This window comes from Spodoptera frugiperda, chromosome 4 (assembly GCF_023101765.2).
Source record: "Spodoptera frugiperda isolate SF20-4 chromosome 4, AGI-APGP_CSIRO_Sfru_2.0, whole genome shotgun sequence".
Lineage (NCBI taxonomy): Eukaryota > Metazoa > Arthropoda > Insecta > Lepidoptera > Noctuidae > Spodoptera > Spodoptera frugiperda.
The window spans coordinates 7,916,811-7,934,989 of record NC_064215.1 but is presented as its reverse complement, the minus strand read 5'-3'; the positions used below and the strand labels follow the sequence as shown (position 1 = coordinate 7,934,989).

General features: G+C 35.1%; 2 protein-coding genes across 15 annotated transcripts in view; one reads left to right on the top strand and one right to left on the bottom strand.

Annotated features, from left to right (window-relative positions):
* Window positions 1-18,179, top strand: part of LOC118272348 (collagen alpha-1(XVIII) chain) — a 198,271-nt gene that overhangs the window by 163,489 nt on the left and 16,603 nt on the right. For 6 of the 14 annotated variants that reach the window (XM_050707946.1, XM_035588759.2, XM_050707941.1 and 3 more), the window contains 14 exons: window positions 2,091-2,178; window positions 2,752-2,798; window positions 4,776-4,889; window positions 7,778-7,792; window positions 8,925-9,083; window positions 9,472-9,669; window positions 9,992-10,021; window positions 11,807-11,974; window positions 12,269-12,386; window positions 12,874-12,954; window positions 13,261-13,307; window positions 13,740-13,949; window positions 14,507-14,650; window positions 14,876-14,974. In XM_050707946.1, the coding sequence (XP_050563903.1) occupies window positions 2,091-2,178; window positions 2,752-2,798; window positions 4,776-4,889; window positions 7,778-7,792; window positions 8,925-9,083; window positions 9,472-9,669; window positions 9,992-10,021; window positions 11,807-11,974; window positions 12,269-12,386; window positions 12,874-12,954; window positions 13,261-13,307; window positions 13,740-13,949; window positions 14,507-14,650; window positions 14,876-14,974 (1,518 nt within the window). The remainder of the gene's footprint in view (window positions 1-2,090; window positions 2,179-2,751; window positions 2,799-4,775; window positions 4,890-7,777; window positions 7,793-8,924; window positions 9,084-9,471; window positions 9,670-9,991; window positions 10,022-11,806; window positions 11,975-12,268; window positions 12,387-12,873; window positions 12,955-13,260; window positions 13,308-13,739; window positions 13,950-14,506; window positions 14,651-14,875; window positions 14,975-18,179) is intronic. The other 8 variants (XM_035588772.2, XM_050707945.1, XM_050707939.1 and 5 more) reach the window with 7 other exon arrangements.
* LOC118272349 (cytochrome P450 6B2) lies at window positions 14,969-17,518 on the bottom strand. Its single transcript, XM_035588773.2, has 2 exons — window positions 16,071-17,518; window positions 14,969-15,359 (listed from the first exon to the last, which is right to left on the bottom strand). The coding sequence occupies exons 1-2, from the start codon at window positions 17,431-17,433 to the stop codon at window positions 15,187-15,189; spliced, it is 1,536 nt and encodes a 511-aa protein (XP_035444666.2). The 5' UTR covers window positions 17,434-17,518; the 3' UTR covers window positions 14,969-15,186.

Here is an 18,179-nt window from a genome sequence, read left to right as displayed (position 1 = left end):
CGCAGATAAACCACGGCTCTGATGCTGAGCAGGCAAAGTTTGTGTTACATTGCTTCCTGACTGCGTAAAAAGATATAACTTTATTCTAGGAACGAGCAATAGTCATAACATTTATATTTTTCATCATAATCAGCATCATATCAGCAATAAGATGTTAACTGCTGCACTTAGTCGTTAGCGTCTTTCGATGACTTAAACATCGACCAGTGAGAAGCAAGATGCATGTAGTGTAAAATAAAATTCTAAAAACAACTGCCTTGATTGATAGTGACACTTATTATTTTGAGAAGGGAAAACAATTCAATGTCTTCTCCCGCCTTAGCGTTAGGCAACAGGGAGTGTCACACTCTTACTTACTAAACACAACACGACACAAAATTTCGGTTAAGAATTAACATTTGAACAAAAAACTACATCTTGACATACTTCCTAAGTATTTTGCAAACGCAATTGAATCATCTCGTATTGTTATACGCTTGTTAAAACCATAAGTACGTAAACCAAACTATTTGTTACTGGTAAAATCAACATAGAATCTACCACTAGACAACCACTCAAGTACTAGTAGTACAACAGAATATTATTTTCAACTAGAAAAATAATAACAAAAAAGTCACCATTATAATAACTCAAGCGCAACCACCGAGACTTTCCGCTCCCAGTTTGCAATCAAAGTCTACATATCCAGTAACACTGATAAGTACAAACTTGCTTAAAACCTTTGTTCGCTACATCCATACACAAAAACACATGTAGCTACACAAAACCAGTATAAGCTGATCCCTAAATATGCGGAAAGATCATACAAAGCGAGACCAAGATAAATTAGTTCTGTATTGCTTGAATGTTCTCATATCGTACTCTAACGACTCTCGTGTTTGCAGAATAAGTAACTGCGTACTTGGAAACACAATAGCCAAAGCAAAATTCGTGTTATTCCTGGTAGAAGACTGTTTTGTTCGTAGATACGGATTTTAGTTGCACGTTTTAATATTGGTTTTGTTTGCAAAAAATGCTGTGAACCTCTATTTTCGGTTACTTTAAAGAAAAGATTTGGAACACAAAATTTTAAATACTTTTTTTCTTTTTGTAATGATTGCTATGTTGCAACTGTGTTCGTATCTTTTCTACCTTTCAAATCGTGTGCCTTTTATTAACATCTTTTCTACGAAATTAAATCAGTTCACTTCTTCGACTAACAACGTATCTACGTTATAATACACAACAATTCAACAATAATAACACCCAACCCAAACACCTATTCACAAGCTTTCCACAATAAAACAAACCACGCTTAATCCACGGGTAGAAACTGCATTTATCCACTGTTTACTAACATCTTAACCCTAGGACTCACTGCATTAATTCATTGGTGTATCCTCATGTTTACATGGACCCCGTCACTAATTGCGGGTAGCATTGTGAATATTTGAGCACCCGTCCTATGTAACTAGAAGATTAGCAGAAGGTGTCCGTGATTACGTGTTCTCAACAAACCTTTGGTTAAATTCCTCTGTGACCTCATTTCTGTTGGATTTGAATTTTAAATATCTGATTATTATTATTTTAACTTTGGAGATTACATTTTTTTAATAATTGTATTGTAATTTTCAGTACCCTTAGTACAAGTTTGCTTTACGTTTAAAGTAATCGAAACGAAAGTGCGTTCAGCGATCTGATTGGCCGGCTCGAATAAACCAACCAATCAGAGCGCCGAACGCGCTCTCGTTTCGATTACATTAAACGTAAAGCAAATTCATACTAAGGGTACAGAATACGCCTGTAGCAAAACAGGCTTTTGTAACTCTATATTTGACTTGTTAACTGACGTATTCCGTATACGAATGAAAATAGCGAAAATCTTGATAGAAGAGTTACTATATTGCACATTTTTGCTATTAACTCAATCAAATAAGACAACAAAGACACCAGCCACATAAAACGCTTCAGAATCACAAAAAGTATTAAATTTCATTTATTACAACATACACCTCACATTTTCACAAAGACTTTAACACCATATACTAAAAGAATAACATGTATGAATGTTGTTTACAAAATATATTTAGTAAATAAATTCTTCAATACAGGTCGACCAGGAAGAAGGTGACGCTGAGGGTTCGGGAAGGTACGGTACGATACCACCTTTTCCACCACCACCACCAGGATTAGATGGAGGTATTTATGATAATGTACTTTATATTTAATGGTTTTTATTTCGGCTCAATGTATCGAAGATAACTCAAAAGAATTCTGTTCACAAAAAAATACATTTCATTATTATGTTATCGGCTTAGTCACGTAACTATTTGACGAGGATCTCGACTAATTTCAAGCCATCCTAGACCCTTAGATTCATAAGCAGCTTTGTTTGAGCCTCTAGGATGGCTTGAAACTAGTCGAGTTCCTCGTCAAACAGTTACATGAGTAAGCCAATAACATAATAATATTAATTTAGTATGTCTCATGAAAGTTATAATAAAAATGCATTTATTAACGCCATAACTACCACATAGATGCCTACCACCGGTGACCTACGTTAGTGGAGGATTTGCCTTCAACAGTTTTCTTGTGGCAGTTAATTATCTTTTTTCTAATGTCCGCATTATTTTTACATATCAAACTCAATAAAGTTCCCACATTTCTTCTACCTTTTTTTTTTATTATACTATTAGATATGTGTCTGCTCTCGTGCCCTGAATAAATTTTGTAATAAATTTAAACTATACATTGTATTTCTTTTTATTTCAGGCTATTCGTTACGACTGAAAGGCGAGAAAGGAGATCGTGGACCAAGGGCAAGACTATTTCACTTATTACTATCTATTCTTCGACTAATTCAAAACAATTTATAATTTCTAAATGTATTTATTATTACAATAAAGTTGGTTAAAAATAAAGAGTTACTATGTGAACATTTTAATCTGATTCTTGGTCAGAGCACATCATCGATGACATAATATATATAGTTTTTTATTCTCACATTAGGACTATGGATACTTGTTTAATAATTAGATTTTTGTATTTTTTTATATTATTAGGGATTTTTGTAACGCACAGCGTATGTCAGTCCCAAATTATTATTTTTTCTAAAGTCAGCAAACCATTTAGGTATATCTGGCAATCGACAGGCCTTTTTTGGCCTATAATGGCAAGACCACAGTAGAAAATAAACAAAATAAATCAACATGTTACCTACATATTTAACCACAATAAATATGAAAACAAATATGACAAAATGAACGTTTTCAGGACAGTAAATTTTTTTGAACAATAGACACATATACATACAATACATATAGGCTATTTAAGCCATTAAAATTCCGAATGGCACCACGATCCATTTATTATAAACAAATATGTGATCGGTAACACATAGGGTTCATACAATAGGGGATTGCCTATTGTCTTACAATTTATAGCCTGTATATAGCGCTATGAAAAGTGGTTAGTTTCTATGTCGAACTGTGACCATAGGTTATGTTTGGGGCAAAAATGTTTATTTATTGTGGGATATTTGAATAGAGGCTGTGTGAAGGTAATTTATAAATAATAATAACTAGCACACTCTACCATAGCAATGATTTTCCCTGTTTTCCTGCTGTTCTCATCAAATTTCCCTGAATTTTCTTTGCTATAAGCCTCACAGAGACCTTTCCAACGAATGCAAAACCGTGACAATCGACTCGTGCATTCTGGAGTTATAGCATTAGGAAGGAATCCTACTTATTTCCATATTAGAGATTTTTCATAATAAATTAAGACCTACCTATAATATGGAAAGTTCTATACATATTTTTATAATAAAATATATTAAGACCATGAGGTCTTACATAAAGTTTTAGGTAACAATTAAGTGAAAACAAACATGGAAAGTCAATCATTGAAACTATCACTTACAAAAAATCTCATTTTGATCTCATCTCTTAAAACTCTACTTTAATCTAACAATCAATATTACCAATATCTCAAGTAGTAGCACGGAGTTTGGAATTGTGTCCAGTAATGGCAATAAGCTAACCTCCTATAACATGGGACTTTAACACAAGTAGTGAAAAGTGTACGTCTGCCCACTCCTTCGGGGATAAGAGGTTTGACGTTGCATCTAGCAATCATACACAACTTAGTTCCAGTTTCAAAACAAAGAGCGCGCCACACTACCACTGCTGCTCCATACTTATATGATATAGGGTCATCACTTACCACTTAACAACTATGTTTACAAATCGTTGCCACCCCATCTATGTACGTACTTGAAACTGTTACACACCCCTGACTTTCACGTTAAAGGGTGTATAAATATGTAATAATGGGGGAAGTGAAATCGGGTGAAAGATTTTATGATTCGGTGGTAAAAATATGAATGTCTTCGTATGAGTAGCGGCGTACTGGGTGATATGAAATAGGTTTATGACGTCATAGTACACTATGTCGGTTGTAACTTTGAAACCTTTTTTCTTATTGTGGAATGTTTTATTGTACTTTCAGTGTGCGTTTATGATTTATTTAATATTTAAGATGTAAACATTCTATACCGTTTTCTTCAACTATTACTGAATATTTAAAACACATGGTAGGTGAATGGAAACTTGATGAATGGATGGGAGTATTAGAGAAAGAATGATAATTTTACGATAAGTGTGATAAGGAAGAAAAAATATTATGTATTGTTTTTCGGCTTACTTACGTACTTAATTATTTGACGAGGAACACGATGCTGCTCTTAGTAGCAGCGCGACCGTGTAATGTACTAATATTTTTTCCTGTAAATACAGGGTGCTCCAGGAGAATCAATAAGAGGTCCGCCGGGTCCACCAGGACCTCCCGGTCCTCCAGGCATCTCTGGCACTCCGGGAGTGATCGCTGAAATATCTGGCTCTGGTGATGATGTAAGTATATTTAACAACAGAAGCCTAAATCAACGTGAAACAACGCTTGTGTTGTGTGAGTGAGGTTACCGGAGGCCTAATTAGCCCCCTTCCCAATCTTCCCAATCCCCGATTCTTCAACAACCCTTAAATTCCTAACACCCAAAAGGCCGGCAACGCACTTGTAACGCCTCTGGTATTTCAAGTGTCCATGGGCAGCGGCGATTACTTACCATCAGGTGATCCGTCTGGATGTTAAGCCTAAGGGATTGGTCGTATTCAAACTAACTATTGGCATGCAAAATGTGGATTGCAGTTAGATCAGTTAGAGAACGTTACTGTCTGTCTCACAAAAACCTGTCCCTGTTAGACCTCAACGAAATTTTTAAACATAACTATGTAGAACCAAAGAGTTGATTAAAAATCGATAATGAAGTCAAAACCTTCACCTCTAACAAGTATCTTAACAAAACGTCCACTATCAAATTTAAAGTTAAACAATATGCTATCTTATTACAATATGAATAGAGTCTCATTTGAAGATTCGTTAGGGGTTCGTTAAGGTCCAATATGAGGGCAGCCCTGCCCCTATCAAAGTCTGGACCGCAGACTTCTCATTTAGCCTGCGGACATCACCTGCCTCACGCCGTAAGCAAACGTACCTGTAACTTGGTTTTGGTCTAAGGTATAACAAGTTGCGAAACTAAAGTTTTATGAATATAAAAAAGGATACAATGTTTATGAAAAAAAATAAAGTACACTTCTACATTGTAAGATACACATTTAATGTGAATTTTTGTTAACCCATTGAGCGAAGTGTAAAGTTACAATTAATTTAAAATCAACATTGGTTTTAAGAATCTACAGAATAATTTTTATTAATGACACATTTTATAGGTTAACCCATAGAGCGAAGTGTAAAGTTACTGTTAATTTATCTGCAGAGTAATTTTTACCTTAATGACTCATTATAACTATAGCTTGTCTCGTTGGTCAAACATGGTTGTAACATGTGACTGCCGGACACAAGGGTCTCGGGTTCGATTCACGGGTCGGGAAAGTATTACTGAGTCTTTCTTCGGATTTTCGAAAATTTCTTAGTAGCAGCTCGGAGTCGGAGAATTATGCCCAAACAGAAATGGTAAAAAGTGGATGTACATTGGATTTCGGGGAGAAACGGCGCGACGTTGCGTTGACTCATTATAAAAAATGTCAAACGATTCCACGACAAAAATCAACCGGTTTTTTTTCCTACTCCTACCTCTTGTAACTTGCACCACACAACATTAACATAATAGCACTATCTCTGCTTATACGCCGTTGGACACAACATGCATAGTTATATCTAAAATGAACTTGAATGGTGTATTGAAAACCAACTTTTTGCATTATTCCCGGTCATCTGAGAGTCGAACTGCAAAAATGAATGCGAATTTTGTTTTCTCTTTGTTACTACATTTTGTTTGTTCTGATAGAATTTTGAAAATGGGAGTTTGTTTTGCCCATTTATGCGTAAGCGAAATGGGAAGTTAGGATTTATTTTGTATTCTCTTTTTGTTTGCGGATTTTTAGAATACATTTCGGTTATTTCGTTCACCATTTCGGCTGTACATATAGTTGACTTTATAGTTTACTGATATGAAATAGGTCTACCTAAAATATATCATAACTATTTGAAAATAAGGTCTATTGTTTGTACGATGATTTAAAACATGAGTGAGAGAAAGACAAGGACTGTTGATAACCGCATAAAGGTTTGTTATCAGTACCTTTAGTACGAGTTCGCTTTACAAGTACGCTGCATTTCCTTTCCCTTAGTACAAGTTGGCTTTACGTAAAAGGAAAACGAAATGAGAATGTGTTCGGCGCTGTGATTGGCCGACGCGAATGAACTAACCAGTCAGAGCACAGAACGTCTTGTTTCGAAGGAAACAAACTCATACTAAGGATACTGATAACAGTACTCCTAAGTTAACACTCGAAGAAAGAACAACAATCAACAATACAATTCTATACAACCATCTCAACAATAGGCTGGAAACTAGAACTGAATATCTATTTCACCTAAAAGCTGTAGTCAACAATTGTATTACCCCAATGTCCTCGCTAGCTTAGTGACCCTAAGAACCCATCTCAAATGCCCAATTATATCCTTCCCTCTAATAAAATAAGGTGTTCCTTTTCCTAAACCTATAGCACTATGTACATTCAATAAGGTGTCTAAATTGAAACATTCTGCCCGTTACAATCGTAACAAAGTTTATTATGCTCCTAGCGCCCGTCCTACATTCGATTTGACAATATCGATTCAATCGATTCGCTCTCCGAGAGGTTTTGAGTCGATTCGACGGTGTAACGAAGTTAACTAATCGAGTTCGCCAATCTCTATGGTCATTTATTTCTATTCTTTTAGTTTCTCGAGGACTAATTTCATTAGTTTTTCTCGAGTGCCTCCAATGTCTGGGTTCTTCATTTTTCGTTTATTGTATTTGACGGTATTTATTTTATTTATAGAAGTACTCGTATCTGTTATACACCTTTGGATCTATGACGAAATTACTGAAAACCTTTTTGGTAGTTATGTTTTTATCACACAAACAATGTCATATCTATAGGATGAAATCGTCTTTGATGGTCCGATTTTTTATTAAATCGTCATCGAGATATTCTTTCATATTATTTTACTTACAGGTAAACTAGGTATACGTATGTAAATATATTTCAAGGAGATACTAAAATTAGTCTAACCTTTAGATACGCAGATATATTTATGTAAAAAAAAATTAAGTATATAGCCAACGTATTCCTATAATTATTTCTTAATTTTATGTAAAAATGTATGAAATATTATTGTGTATTTTATTTAAATATTTCTTTTCTTTGTTTCTTGCTCCGTTGCCCCAACACAGAGGAGTTCAGTAAAGGTTAGTGTATTTTTTTCTTCTATTTTTATATCATAACTAATATATCTTGTACATAATTAATATTATATAACAGGTTGGGTTTAATCAACAATTTATTAACAAACTCTTATATAAAAAGATAAATAAAAACCCTAGCTTATTTTGTTTTATTGTTAATATTTCAAGCTTGTTCGATTTAGATCTTCAATTGGCATTTACACCGTCGTATCACCAAGTTTTTATAAACTATTATTTTTTTTGTCTATGTAATTTACCTCGTGCCACAATGTCACCTTGCCCAATCTTAAACAAAATTAAATTTACAAAACAAACTATTATGTAATATCATTCTCTATTACACGAAAATGTTTCCGGCCAAGTGTATTTTGCATAATGAGAGATAATGCTTGACAACCCTAACGAGGCCCGGATCCTTTACAAACCTGAACACACCAACTTTAGGAGCAAACAACACAATGGGCGAGGGTTGCTACTCGATAAAAATAATCACGCCTATTCTGTTCGCATTACGCCGGGTCGTTAGCTCGTACATAGCACTATTAAGTGTAAACGTGGCTACTGCTACAGTAAATACAACTAATTCAATTGGATCCACATTCGTAAACTGCAGAATTTGGCAAAATGCCCCGTTTGGCTGACCACCACATTTGGGAACCACATTAGGGTACGCCTTGATCAATACGGTACCATTTTGCTAATCGTTATTTTGTTAATGTTTGCCAAATAGTTGACAATATGTGTTTTGCTTTGTTTATACTACATTTACGAAGAAATTCTGCAGTTATATGCCAAAAATAATATTGCTTGACTGGATTGGGTGTATATATGTTATAAAATCGTCTATAAACTTCGAGTTACGTCGCCAATATAATATAAAGTACCAATCTTGATACTTCGAACTGTACTTAAAGTGAAATCCCTTCAACGTGACGGCTTGTTCCCAAAATATTTCATGGTGACTAACTTCGATATGATCATCGGAACAGGCGATTTTCGCTTGATTTGTCTTACTAAACTAATCACTTAACTATCAATTTTCAATTTCCTCTGAGGGTTCCATAAATCTTGGGCTGCTTCCTGCACAGTCAACTGAATTTTCGAGTGCGTATTAACCAAGTATCGTTTTCATCAGCAGCAGATATTTGGAGAGAACTACGCTTCGCTTGGTCAATGTGGCTGCAACTCGAGTACTATACTAGCTCTCCTACAAACTGCCCCAGAGCTCAAAGGACCACCTGGACCACCAGGCATAACTGGAGCTGATGGACGAACCGGCGCTCCTGGATTACCCGTAAGTATATTTTTAATAAGCTTAAAACTCATTTCATTTTATATTAAACTCAAATAAAATTGTCATCTAATTTAAAAGTCCATAACCAAATACTCAAATTGCCACAAAGTTTTAGTCTAAGATAAGCTAAGAAAAGATAAAATTATGTAATCTAGTCTCGTAGATGATATTATGAGATCACTGAACTAGAAAATTAACTAGCCAAAATTAGGTTTACATTATCAAAAGTTTTAAAATGAAGTCAAGAATCAACTTCAATTTTATTTTAGTCTCATTTACGAAGCAATCATAAGACAACTAGCATAGATTGAGTGTTACACAATAATAAGCTTACTCAATTTAGGAATATGAGGCATTTTACTATGTCATATCTATTTTCAATTTACAGGGTCAACCAGGAACTCCGGGTGAGCGTGGTCCTATTGGTCCTCGAGGTGACAAAGGTGACAGAGGTGATGTTGGTCCTAGGGGACCAGAAGGACCAGCTGGTGCTAAAGGAGAAGCTGGAGTCGATGGAAGACCAGGTGTTGCTGGACCACCCGGACCGCCTGGACCACCAGGCACATCAGACTATAGTAACTTTGATGTAAGTGCAACTTTATGCAGTTTTGCTTTCGATGACTAATAGGGCTTCCTAATCCTTAATTTGCAAAAAGTTTTAAATGCCTTTAGAGTAAGTAAGCAGTAAGTCAATTTAGTACTAATAATAAATAAATACCATTTAACGTTATAAAGAAGTAGATAATGAAATAAGTTATAATATAACAGTTAAAGCAATACACATTTAAGCTAAAATTGTATTACATTTAATACTATCAATATTGCTATCGCTAAGTAGACTCATTGCCTATATTCTAATGCCAGTGTCGTTTTTGTCATTTTCATGCTAACCATTTCTATTAATTTAGTCAAACTGGAAGCCTAGACAAATATACAAGGTGAGTTTTTAGGAAACATTATTTTATTAATTCCATGGTCAATCTCAATTACCCATTCATTGGTAGATTTGGCTATTAGAGATAGAGTCATAAGCTCCATTCAAACCTGATCCGGATCTGCAGACTACCTAGCAGGCTTACCGGGGCTCCGGCTCGAAAAGCAGTAGTAGGAACGGGGTGGTTTTTAGTCAGTACAATAGAGTCTGACACACCCACTCGCCTCGCCTAAGGCAAAAGAATTCCATTCATTCTGCATTCAAAATATCTCAAAATCTTTAGTAGCCAAATGTATCGACTAATAGACCATTGAGACTAATCGTCTAATCGTTAAATATGATCATCTTTGCTTGTACAGGCTATAAAACACATAGGAAGATGCCTTAAATTTTAGTAAAGAAAAAAATAAACATGTTGGCGTCCCTAGCAGTACTTGTATTTGCGTTCTGTAGGCTATAAAAACCAAGTGCGAGTGCGGTAGACCGCGGTACTTTTTGCAAATGTTCGACGTATGTTTTTCTCGGTAGTGTGGTATTTGCTGCCCGCAGCTTATGACTAGGCGTTATCGAAGCAATATTTATTTGTTTTTAAATTCAGCTATTATTTTCTATGTGAATATTTATTTAATTTTGTCGGAACAATGTGCCTTAATTTTTTTATTGCTGTTTTGTGTTCCCGATTTAGAATCTCAGATCAAATAGCTTATATCTTTGTACTTGTTCGTTAAATCATTAACAATGACTTCTTTAGTTGATATAGGTACACTGAATTGTAGGACTCTAGGTCTCCCCATTGAAGTTAATTTTAGACTAAAATTTTAATATCATAATTATTATTGCCGATTAGATCGTGTTACACCAGAACCTATAACTAGGGAGATATTTTGTATAACATAATACAAAATATCCCCTAAAAACCAACGGAACTGTCAAAACAGTAACACTTTCTTACAAAAAGACTACGAAAAGAATCGATCCTTCAGTTCACGATTACGTTCATTGTCAAGTCACTTTGTTTGTGACTGAAACGAATTGGTTTTTGGAGGCAACGATTGAGCCCGCTTAGCAAACAAACCACTCCGTATAACTTGGCTAGAAGTGTGAAAGTAGCTTGTTCCCCGTTGATTTATACCGACGACAGCCGCAGATAAGAGAATTTATTTGAAAACCTCTCCGGAACTTTGTCATGTGTATCGTTCGTATGAAAAATAATTTGAATCTTCCTGGTCTATTTGTTGGGGGTTCTTTTTAAGGGGTTGTTTGTTTATCTGTATGCAGTGTATAAGCCGATTGACATCTTAGCATGGTCAATTCAGATGTTTTTATTGAATTGTTTTGGAATCTGTTGCAATACACCAACCGCTTATTCCACATTATTAATTATATAAATTAAATATATTTATAATTATATTTAAAAATATAAAAAACAATATCCAGATTCCTTGAGATATCTTTTTTCCTATTTTTATTCCTAATCAAAGTGATAAAAATAAAAATCTAAATCAGGATTGTAACGAAGTTTTAGTGCTTAAATAAAAACGAGCATAAAATCTGTCCAACAATAAACTCTTTTAGATTGCTTTGTCCATTTCTGTAATATCTGAACACAACAGAATTAAAAATCCTAGTAATTAAATTTGATATATTTTTTTTTAGAAACAAACAGCTTTGAAGAGGAGAAAATTAAATATTTTTAAGATTTATTTTTACTAATCTTCTTCTTGAGTAAACCTAAATGATGTGTTTTAAATAAGTGCCTTTAATAATATTTTTATGTCATGTGAAACAGGAGTCACTCCTCGGATCTTACGGAGGTGCAATTGGAAGACCAGGAGCCCCTGGTCCTAAAGGTGACGCAGGTCAACCAGGTCCAGTAGGACCACAAGGAGAACGAGGATTCCCAGGTCAAAAGGGGGAAAGAGGTCAGGCTGGTATGGGTGGAAGCAAAGGAGATAGGGTAAGCTTACTTTTTTACTTTAACGAAACAGTTTTTATTTTTTGCCCTATTTGTAGATAACTTTTCGGAGTTAGTGTGAGTGTTTACATTTGAACCAGTGTATTGATGATTCCAGTATATAGAAAAGTAATTAGAACTACCTAAAATTATTCAATTAGTTTTATTTTTCATGGGAAACAAGTAATGTTTTTGTATATAATATACTCCAAAATACTGACAGAAAGAAATTTCGTAAGAAAACAATCTAATGGTACCTAGTATTTCAAATTAAGCAGATCGTAATATTGTGTGTAGGGTTACCCGGGACCTCAAGGAGAGCGAGGATATAAGGGCGACCGAGGAGGTCCAGGATTGGATGGAAGGCCAGGAATACCAGGTGCCAGTGGTAGACCAGCTGACAAGGGAGAGAAAGGTAAATTCACACTTCTGAAAACAATTTTAGGTTGAGTTCTGCGTAATAGCAACATGATAATTAAATACAATAGATCGATTTATAGATATAATGATATGTACTATGATACTATTGTCTGAGACTTCGTGATAATATAGTGATAATAGTATGTTTGGCAGTGACTACAGCTGAAAACAATACATAATTGTATGTCAGCAACTTTTGTAAAGAATTTTGTTTTATAGAATATCATCATTATGACTTTTATTGATCTAATAATAATCAATTAGTCCACCTACAAGCTGGACAGACGACCTGATTGAGCTCGCCTGGAGCTGCTAGATGCAGGTCGCCCTCAACCAGCCTATCTAGAAGTCATTGGGAGAGATCTATATTCAGCAGTGCTCGTCTTATGGCTGACATGATTAATAATCAAATCAAAACCTCTCAATTATTTACTAGTAAAGCTATCAATACCTACATTTTTCAAATTATTTCTTGACAACAGGTGAACGTGGAGAGCCGGGACCACCAGGCCCACCAACGCTTGGAATGTACAGTCCTGAAGATGCAGAATTCCTTACTACAGGTGCGAAAGAATTTTACAGTTTGGTCCAACACACTTAGAAATTGCCAAAAATCTTTTAAGAATAAAGACAATAACTAATTAAACGTGATTATTCTAGTTACCTTTATGTGTAACGTGGTAAATGTACTTTATAGGTATAAGCAGATATTATATTCAACACCAAAAACATTCAAATTCACGCGCACACAATCTCTTTGTAACACTTTACATGCATAATCAATTTGAATTTGTTTACTTCACAAAGAACTGTGAAAAACTCCGTACCTATGTTTACAAACAAATAGAAATTCATATTTAATTTTATAGGACAAAGGCAGGCTGTGGTTGGCTCGAAAGGAGACAAAGGTGAAAAGGTGAGGTTTTGAATTTATTATTCAAACACCAATTAGGGAGGGGAGAATTCGTGAGTGTTCAAGGATCCCTCAATCTTGTATTCATTGATGGTATTATGAGATGTGAGGTGACTTTTAATTGGATGAGAAGTTTTCGAGGCTTATAATTGATATCGATAGGCTTATGATGTTGTTATACAATGCTTTAGTTTAATTGTGATGTTAGTTAATGTTTAATGATTACGGTCTGTTTGAAATTAATATGGTTTTGTTGATACGTAGCGGTTATATTACCCGAAAGATTTTGCAATTTCAAAATTATAGTAGAGCTGTTCTCCATTAATGAACGTGGGTTAACTGTAATTTTCAATAAATGTTTTATCGTAGCCATATACAAATTTCTAAGATTTAAACATGATGATGGTAAGTGATATTAATTGGTTCTCATAACAGGGAGAAAAAGGAGGTCGAGGCAACGACGGGCCCCCTGGTTTCCCAGGCAAAGATGGCAAGGACGGTGACCGAGGGGACATTGGACCCTCAGGCATGCCTGGCATCTCAGGACCACCTGGTCCTCCCGGGCTAAAAGGAGAAAGGGGCGAAAGAGGACCACCTGGACCTATCAGCGTTACCATGGCTGGATCTGATATTGTCACTATCAAGGTAAGGCTTTTGATACTATAGAATTTCTCGTACTGTATTTTGTATAGGTGATCTTTGACAAAAACTGTGACAAAAATTGTTTTTGCACAATAGTGCAAAAAGTTTTAAGTATATATGAAAACACAATATGTGTGAATATTGTTTCATAATGTGATACAGTGATATATCCTATTAACTCCTATTTTATAATCAGCAAGTTTGTGATAAGATAATTTCTGTGATTTAGTAATTTGTCTGATGCAAATGTTCTATAATGTACCTAAAACACAAAAAAGTAAATAAAAGAAATATAATAATTGAGTAAATTATTTATATAACATTTAAAGTAATATATGCAAAGGATCCACCTACACAGTTCTTCAATAGCCCGCTAAAACATTGAAGGTCAAAGCTAATTAGGTACAAATCCTTACACACCAATAATCACTAGGTAACAATTACACATATTATAGAAGTGATACAAAGTCTACTAAATACCGTGATTAGACAAGTAATGAAAAATAATGATAAAATATATGGATAATGACTTAGATAATAATTTTAAGTACTGATAACAGGGTGACAAAGGTGACGCGGGTTTGCGAGGAAGAAGAGGAAGGCCAGGACCAAGTGGTCCTAAGGGTAATGCTGGAACACCTGGACCACCTGGACCGCCTGGAAGACCTGGAGATAAGGGGGATATTGGGCTACCAGGATGGATTGTAAGTGTTGATAAAGAATTTTGCTATTTAGCAGTTGAGAGTAATAAAAATCAAGTAATTTATTGATTAATATTTAATATCTTTTATCTCTTTTGCTCGCTGCTCAGAATGCAAAGGTAAATAAACTTATATAATTATTTATACCCTATTGTTGTAATCATTGTTTCGGTATACATTATTAAAAAGCTTATGAAAATATGTTTTTGACATGATAATAATTTACAGGGGCGTCCAGGAACATTAGGACCACCTGGGCAGCCGGGGCCAGTAGGACCAAAAGGCGAGAAAGGAGATCCAGGAGTAAACATACTAGATGTGTCAATGGTAAGTATTTTATTTCAATTACAAAACATACGTACCGGCCATTTTTATCCCTTTAATAAATAATTTAAACACTAATCAAGTTAATAAAAATAAAATCTCAATCTCTAGCGAGTTCATAGCGCCATGGTCTTACATCACAATAAAAGTTACTTTTGAGCAATATAAAAAAATAGAAATAAAAAGTCAGTCTATATTACAAAATATGTTTAAAATTATTTCACTCGTCTCCTTATTTTGAGGGGTAGACCGCCAACAAAACCTTCGGAGACAATACCAGCTGGATCAGGCAATGGTTCCTGGCGACTGCAAGCTGCTGGTTCTACGGAGTACTTCTGTAGAACTGCTGCAAGACCAGCCATTGACTGCATCTGTCCTAATCTGGCACCTGGAAAAAGCATCAAAATATTTATAGCATACATACATTCAAGTCTAATATGTGTTTTTAAGTGAAATATTTGAACAAATCTGCTGAGCAATTACTAGACAAATTTTATTCAGTTCTACGAGTACGTATTAGGATTAGGTTAGTAACAGTCTTTGGGACTATAAGTATAGTAATTTAGATAATACGATTTACAGATTACTAATCACTATCAGTCATGCATTTTAGATTATTAGAATTGCATATTTATACGTCATGCCTGTTATTCCCCGAAGAGGTAGGCAGTGGTATACTTGAAATGTACACTTTTATCTAGAAATTAACACATCGGGAGCAATAAAGTCTATGGAAATAGTGCACGTACTTAGTCATTAATTAATTAATCAAGTAAGTCAAGTAATCGTATTGTGTTTTTAATGGTCAGAACTTCGAACCCAAATATTACTTTGCTAAACCGGAAAATTTACCTCAAGCCTCGACTATTGGATTGAAATATCACTCGCATTTAATTTGAATTCATAAAACGTACGTGATATATTTACCGATCGTATTTATTTTTTGCTTAGGTATTCGCACCTACATAATAATATTATGATGTGGTCTCTACATTTTGATATCTAAAGCTATCAATTCTATGAAATTCATTCCTAATTTGCTAGTCTATAATAGTTTTTATATTTGAAGATATAAAGTTTTAAATAGTATAGTACTTACCAACACAGGATCGTGGACCCTCTCCGAAAGGCAAGTACACGAAGTTTTTGATATCTTCCTTTGTACCGTCACTAAACCTTTCAGGGTCAAACTTGTTTGGTTCTCTGAAGTACTTCTCATCTCTGTGGATAGCTTGTATAGGTATCATCACTTTAAGGCCTTCGTCGATCGTCAAATCAATTTCTGGGAATGTATATTTAGGTACACAGCACTGTCGAATCAAGTACCCAACGGATGGATACATTCTCATCGACTCGTAAAATGCCATCTCCAAATATTTCATCTCTTTGATAGCATCGTAGGTCAGTTTATTGTTATGTTTGGCTAACACAGTGTCCACTTCCTCTTGTACCTTTTTCTGATATTCTGGGTGGAACGCTAACTGATGCAAAGTGTAACTTGAGGCAGTAGATGACGTTTCGAAACCAGCTCCGAAGAAAACAAATGCTTGAGCTGTCATTAGTAAATCGTCCATTTCCAAATCCACTATTTTTGGAGTTCCATCTGGATTTTTGTGTTCAATAGACTCTCCAATAATTTTCCCCTTTTCTCTAAGCTCTAACATTAGATCAATGAAATCGTTTCTACCTGATGGCTTGTAGTTTCTGTTCTTAAGCACGGTTTGCACTAAATGTTTCATGTTTGTTTCCAACTCGGGTGCTAGGAAATGCATGTGCTTGAACACTTCTGGGAACATAATCTTCAAGGCCCCGGCAACTGCATCTCTGAATCTCCTTTCGAAAATTCTTTTACCTAATTTTCTGAAGTGAGAGTTTTCATCGCTCAAAGAGTCCATGTCAATTCCGAACGCGCAGACACCAATAAAGTCTGTTGTGTATCTCGCCATTAGTTCTCGAGCGTCATAATATTCCCGGTCAACGACCTCTTCTGTGATAACCTGTAACTTCTCTGCTCTGTCTGTGATGATATGGAACATAGCCTTCAACTTGCCTGTACTGAAAGCAGGAGTAAATCTCTGTCGGATCAAACGCCATAAGTCACCGTCAGCAAAGAAAATGTTCCTTAACAGGGGTTCGACACATGTCTTGTGGTAAGTGAGGCCTCTAGAGTGGAAACATTGGAAGTCAGTCGTAAGGATCCTCTTGATAATTTCTGGATCTCTTATGACCAATTCCGGATCAGTACCTCTGTAGAATCCCACAACTTTTTCCTCTGGATATTTTCTGTACATTTCGGTAGCCATCATACACATACTGGCCTGTTGCATGAACTGTTTCAAGTTCGTTCCAAAAATAGGTACCGGTTTGTCATGTTTGATGCCTCTTGACTTCCAGTAGTTAAATGTCCGCGTTCCGTAGAAATAAAGTGCCACTAAACCAATTAACACTAGTATGAGGAACATTTTGTTTGGGTCGATTACATACACTGGTATAATGTACACACTGTTCGCGGCCCACGAGTAAACTACTGACGAATTGACCGAGCGTGCGTATTTAAAGATATCTATATAAAAGCGAACGCGTTAAGCATCTGTGTTCGCGTTATCTGTTTGTTTATCTACTCAAAAAATGTTTAATCATACCTACTGATTATTGCGGCCGAACCAAGTAAGTATTTAATCTGTTGCGAACGAGTCACTTTTGTTTTGATTATGTTACTTGGCAATTTTATTCATGTTATACTTTACTTTTAGTATCTACATTACAATTCAATTGGTTTATAAATGTTAATGAAAGTAAACATAATATTAAAACAATATAAGCAAATAACATAATACACAGACAGTTTCTGACATTGACTTGTGTTAAAAAACGAATTCAAGGTCACGCGCGATCGTGATGTTACCTTTGTACCTTATTGGTGTAATTTTGAACATTTTTTTAAAGCAGATAGACGACGTCTAAGCCATAAAAACACGCCCATGGTTTCATTATAAACTGGTGGTATAGAGGCAATGTATACAAGCAATCGTAAGTTTTATAACTCTGTTTTATACCAATAACAATAAGTTGGTATTACGGTAACAACAAGTTGTATAATTTATCTATTTGCAATTTATAAACCCAAAGTGAAGATAATTCTTTATTTTTTGTCTGTTTTCATATTATTACTGGGTTGTTATGCAAGTTTTGGACCCAAGGCTATTTT

What these genes read in the sequence shown, in the direction of transcription:
- LOC118272349 (XM_035588773.2), bottom strand. Translation starts at nt 17,433, where the DNA reads ATGTTCCTCATACTAGTGTTAATTGGTTTAGTGGCACTTTATTTCTAC. An exon ending in GGGTCCACGATCCTGTGTTG is followed by an intron (nt 15,360 to 16,070) that starts GTAAGTACTATA and finishes TGCTTTTTCCAG; the next exon opens with GTGCCAGATTAGGACAGATG.